The sequence below is a fragment of the Tripterygium wilfordii genome, chromosome 5 (assembly GCF_013401445.1).
Source record: "Tripterygium wilfordii isolate XIE 37 chromosome 5, ASM1340144v1, whole genome shotgun sequence".
In the NCBI taxonomy this organism is placed as follows: domain Eukaryota; kingdom Viridiplantae; phylum Streptophyta; class Magnoliopsida; order Celastrales; family Celastraceae; genus Tripterygium; species Tripterygium wilfordii.
The window spans coordinates 12,893,311-12,899,445 of NC_052236.1; the positions used below are offsets into that span (position 1 = coordinate 12,893,311).

Consider the following 6,135-nt stretch of genomic DNA (forward strand, 5'->3'; position numbering starts at 1 on the left):
ATTTTGCAAATATAGTACGTTGCAAAATTGAAATAGTAAAACTCGTAAAAACAGTAAAACTTGTAAAAACAGTAAAATTTAAGAAAGCATGAAAACTTATCTGGTACGATGACGTCCCCATGCTTTGGCATTCGAACAAACGACTGTCCATAGTTTTTTCGGGCTTTACAATTCCTGCGCTCAAAAGAATAATCAAAGGTAGTCGATGGGACTCCCATCGACACTCCGAAGCTTAAATTAGTTCATATAATGACACATATAATGAACTACAGACATTTAAATATATAAAGATACTAAAGGAAATATTTAAACTACAATTATAGCAATATAAAGACAAAAAATCATGCGTGTTTAGAAATGGTACAACTTTAGATGAACGGCGTTCCAAGGATGCAAGATTGCTTCTCCATTTTCCCTGTGCAGTCTATAGGCGCCGTTTCCTAGTACCCTATCGATCAAATATGGGCCTTCCCAGTTCGGACCCAGCTTCCCAGCGTTTAGCTCTCTGGTATTCTCAAAGACTCTCCTGAGCACATAATCTCCCTCTTGAAATGCTCGAGTTCGAACATTTTGGTTGAAGTACCTTGAGACTTTATCATGGTATGCAGCTGTCCTTGTGAGCGCCTGATCTCTGAGTTCATCAATAGTATCCAGCTGATCATTCAACTCCTGCTAATTCCTTTGTTCATTAGCCCACTGAAACCTAGCAGATGGGAGTCCAGCTTCAACTGGTATGACGGCCTCAGACCCAAATGCAAGAGAGAAAGGAGTTTCCCCCGTAGGCGTTCGTGAAGTTGTCCTATAAGACCACAACACTCCAGGTAACTCATCAGCCCAAGCACCTTTAGCCTTCTCCAAGCGCTTCTCCAGGGTCCTGATCAAAGTTTTATTGGAAGCTTCAGCTTGGCCATTACATTGGGGATGCCTTAGCGTCGCAAAATCTACCTTGATTCCCCAATTCGCACAGAACTCTTGAAACTTATGACTTGCAAACTGTGGGCCGTTATCCGTCACGATCTCTTTAGGCACTCCAAACCTGCATATAATGTTCTTCCAGATGAACTTCTTCACATCCAGGTCTTTGATTAGTGAGTAGGACTCAGCCTCAATCCATTTGGTGAAATAATCAATCATGGCCAGAAAGTACTGTCGTTGACTGAATGCCTTGGGCAAAGGACCAACTATATCCATCCCCCATTTCATGAAGGGCCAAGGTGCCACGATAGGAGTAAGTTTTTCTGGCGGCACGCGTGGAATCTGAGCAAATCTCTGGCATTTATCGCACCTCCTTACATAGTCAATTGCGTCTGATCTCATTGTCGGCCAATAATACCCCGTAGTCAGTGCTCGATGAGTTAAACTCCTTCCGCCAGAATGATTACCACACTCTCCTTCATGCAATTCTGCCAACACATACTGGGCTTGCTCTGAATTTACACATCGCAACAAAGGACCTGAATAAGATCTTCTATATAGCTGCCCATCATGTACTGTATACCGAGCGGCTTTAGCGACCAAACGTCTGGACTCATTCTTTTCTGCTGGCAGAACACCATCAACTAAGTATTGAACAAACGGTGTCATCCATGTCTGGTCTGAACTAACAGGAAGAACCTCACAGTCATTCTGCTTCTCTACTTCTTTCTGATTGCTGATTGACGGCCACTTCAGGTGTACCAGAGGAATCGTCTGCTCCTGGTTAGATTGGATTGACGACCCGAGATGGGCCAGTGCATCCGCATATGAATTCTCTGCTCGTGGAATCTGAGTTATGGAGAACTCCACGAACGCCAGTTGCAGTTCCTTTACTAGCTCCAGATAACAAGTCATCTTCGGATCTTTGGCCTGATAAGAACCAATAAACTAATTTACTATCAGCTGCGAATCTGAGTAAACCTTCAAGCTTGTGACTCCCAGTTCTTTGGCCATCATTAGACCAATAATTAAAGCTTCATACTCCGCTTCGTTATTGGTTGCATGGAAACCGCATCAGACTGCCCATTGAATTACACTCCCTTCTGGAGAGATCAGCACAATTCCCAGACCACTTCCTCTGACGTTACTAGATCCATCAACGTACAAAGTCCATACCTTTGGGGCCTGTTCTACCATGCAAAGCAACTCTTTATCTGCCTCTAGCTGTATTGACGGAGCAAAGTCAGCAACGAAATCAGCCAGGACTTGTGACTTGATTGCGGTTCTTGGTTGATATGTAATATCGTATTCACTAAGCTCCACCGCCCACTTGATTACCCTTCCCGACAACTCGGGTCTATGGAGTATGCTCCTCAACGGGAAATTTGTCACCACAGCAACCGAGTGGCATTGAAAGTACGGCCTCAGTTTTCTGGCGGCAACCACCAAAGCTAAAGCTAGCTTTTCTAGTAAACTATACCGGGTTTCCGCATCTAGCAGACTCTTACTCATATAGTATACTAGCAACTGCTTCTTATTTTCTTCTCTGACCAAAACCGCGCTTACTGCTACCCCAGAGACAGCCAAATACATGTACAGCTGCTCCCCAGTACTGGGTTTGGACAATAGCGGAGGAGAGGTAAGGTAGGCTTTCAACTGGTTTAAAGCGTCTTCACACTCGGGTGTCCACTTGTAGCTAACAGACTTTCTTAAGGTGGAGAAAAAATGACAACACTTGTCGGATGATCTGGAAATAAAACGACTAAGGGCCGCCACTCTTCCGTTGAGCCTCTGAATATCCTTGACACAAGTCGGAGAGGGAATGTTAAGTATGGATCGAATCTGATCAAGATTAGCCTCAATTCCTCGCTTCGTGACCATATACCCAAGAAATTTCCCAGATGCCACTCCAAAGGAACACTTGGCAGGATTCAACTTCATATTATACTTAATCAGCAAATCAAAAGCTTGCTGAAGGTGCTCAAGATGTTGATCGGCAACTAAGGATTTTACCAGCATATCGTCAATGTACACTTCCATGGTGTCCCCTAAATACTTTGAGAACATCTTATTCACCAATTGTTGGTATGTGGCTCCGGCATTCTTCAACCCGAAGGGCATCACCTTATAGCAATAAATTCATCTATCGGTAATGAAAGCTGTTTTCTCCTGATCTCCCGGATGCATTAAAATCTGATTATACCCCGAAAAAGCATCCATAAAGCTCAACAACTCGTGACCAGCTGTTGCATCAACCATCATGTCTATGTGCGGCAGCGGAAAGGGATCTTTTGGGCAAGCTTTATTCAAATCTGTAAAATCAATACAGACTTTCCACTTGCCATTCTTTTTCTTTACAACCACAACGTTGGCTAACCAGTCAGGGTACTGTACCTCCACTACAGACCCATTTTCTAGCAGCTTCTGAACTTCCTCATTAATCACTAAATTCCGTCCAGGAGCAAACTTCCTCCGCTTCTGCTTGACAGGAGGATACTCAGGATTAACCTGGAGCTGATGCATCACAACATTAGGGTCTATCCCAATCATATCTGCGTAGCTCCAAGCAAAACAATCATAATGCTGTGACAAGAACTGGATCAGTCTCTGTCGTAGATGAGCAGGCAGCTGCGCTCCAATCAGGGCTTTATGATCTGGAAAGTTAGGATGGATCTGTACTTCGTCAAGCCTCTCCATTCCTGGCTCATCTGGCTCCAGACCGGGTGCCTGGTTCTGTAACTGCTACGAAGATTCTCCCTTGCTCCTCATGGTGGTTTGTAACAACTCCTAGAAGAGTGTTGATCTCCCAAAATCTCCCTAACGCCATTATTGGTAGGATAGCGCAGGATTTGATGATATGTGGAAGGTACGGCCCGTATCGCGTGCAACCAAGGTCGTCCTAAAATAGCATTATAAGCAGAGGGTGAATCTACGATGGAAAACCGAGTCTGCTTGTTCAACCCGGGAGCGTAGATGGGTAACACAACTTCTCCCATTGAATGACTCACCTCACCATTGAACCCGATAAGAGCCGTTGACTTTCGTAATATCAAGGTCTCATCTAGACCCATTCCTTTGTAGGCAGCCAAGAACAACACATTGGCGGAACTCCCATTGTCAATTAAAATTCGCTTCAGGTTAATGTTTGCAACCTGAAGTGTGAGCACCAAAGCATCATGGTGCGGGTGTAACAGTTGGGTAGCTTCATCGTCCGCGAAGACCATCACCTGATTAGTGAAAGTTCCAAAGGAACGTGCCATTCTAGCAGCGGGGTTTGCTGCTTCCTTCTCGTGCTTCTTGGCAGAGGTGTGGGACAATCCACTGATCTCTGATCCCCCAGAAATTACACAGTAAGTTTGAGTAACTGGTGGCGGGGGTGGCAATGCTTCTGGGTCATCAACTTTCCTCTTTTCCCAGATTGCTCTACCGCGCTCAGAGAGCAACTCTCTGAGGTGACCTCTTTTCAACAGGTAATCCACTTCATATCTAAGTCCTCTACAATCAAGAGTAGTGTGGCCAATGTCCTGATGAAAGTCACACCACTTCTTGGGGTCTTTCCATCCTTCGGTCTCTTTCTTAGGTGGCCACTTTACCTCGCTGCCCATCTTTTTCAAGACTTGTACAGCCTCGACTTGGTGTATCTTAAGAGGGTACTCGGGACAGTTTTTCGCATAATCTGATGCTCCGGACTTGCGGGAGCGCCAGTTACTGCTAGGCTCGCCAAAGGTGGATTGATCTTTCCTAGGACGTTTGTCCTCTCGTTTCTCTTCTTTAGGAGGATTAACTGGCTTTCTCCTCGCATCCTCCTCCCAGCGAACAAATACAGTAGCTTTCATCAGAGCTTCTTCGTAACTCCTAACATCACATTTTGTGAGTTCTTTATAAAACTCCCCATCTGGGAGTAAACAACTCCGGAGCGCTTGAATAGTTGTTCCTGGGTCGCAATAGGGTATAGATACTTTCTCCGTGTTGAATCTTGACAGGAAGTCACGGAGAGACTCTCCCACTCGTTAGGGCAGTCGGTATAAATCATCAGAGCACTTATGAATCTTCCGACTACTCGAGAATTGCACCATGAACGTCTCGATTAGCTTCTCGAAAGAAGCAATACTGCCGTTGGGTAAGTTGATGTACCAACGCAGAGCCGGACCGGTAAGAGTCGATCCGAAACCTTTACACATGCACGTCTCGTGCATGCCGTACGGTATGGCGATAGCGCCCATCTTTAACTTGTAGTGAGCCACGTGATCCTCGGGGTCATCAGTCCCGTTATATAACTTCATGCTCGGGACGCTGAACCTGTGTGGCATATCCGTTTGGTATATATTGTCCACAAACGGTGATCCCGTATAGCAATTGGCATTAATTTTGGCCAAAGCAGGAGGTGCTTTAGTCAATTTATCTATATCTCCCCGCAGTTCGATGATCTGCTTGGCCATCGCCGCTTGGGCGACTGAAGCGATAGTGGGTCCCGCGAAAGGTGCAGCAGGAAAACGTGGTGGCTGTGGGAGTCTACTTCTTGGAGAACCGGTCAAATCTACAGGGGCATCCCTGTTAACATTTTACTGAATTTCTTCCATCGCAGGTCCCTTACCCTATGAAGTAGAAGTATCATATCCCCCGGGGGTACTCTCGGGAATAAACTGGGCACTCAAAGGATAAGGCAAAGGGTCTCTAGGAGGTGGTGTTTGTTCAAGGCGAGGAAAAGGTGGAATTTGGACTGAAGTGGGATCATGGCCTTGGGAAGTGGTTTGGCTTCTCAGCTGCGAAACCTCTTCGCGGAGTGCTGCGTTATCGACTGACATTGATTCTAACCGCGCATCCGTTTGCTGTTTGTTCTTCGACATGTCTTCTCTCATGGCTTGCATGAGTTCCAACAGCTGGTTGTTAGTGACCTCACTGGTATCAGCCATAATAGGAAGTTGCCGTGAAATCCTTCCGGCCAAATACTTGCAAAAGGCCCCCTATCTGGCGCGCCAAATTGTAGGAGCAGATTTCTACAATAGTTGAAAGGTCTATCCTTCTTCCTGTGGGGTCCGTTTGCAGCCTTGGATCCTGCAAGTTTCACAACAAAGCAAACCGTGAAAGCTCCTTAACCGGCTTGGGGGGTGCCGGTCGTGGAGGCTCCGACGATCAAGTTAGTACTTGTCGGAGATGGAAGACCAGCTATAGTCTTAGGTGTTTTGTCTGAATAGGTCTTTTCTGGAGTTGGTAGCAAGT

General features: G+C 45.8%; 1 protein-coding gene across 1 annotated transcript; it reads right to left on the reverse strand.

Moving 5' to 3' along the window:
- Positions 1-3,680: 3,680 nt before the first annotated feature.
- On the reverse strand, positions 3,681-5,828 carry LOC119998656. Its single transcript, XM_038845992.1, has 3 exons — positions 5,546-5,828; positions 4,976-5,452; positions 3,681-4,849 (listed from the first exon to the last, which is right to left on the reverse strand). Exons 1-3 carry the CDS (start codon positions 5,826-5,828, stop codon positions 3,681-3,683), a joined length of 1,929 nt encoding a protein of 642 aa, XP_038701920.1.
- Positions 5,829-6,135: the final 307 nt, after the last annotated feature.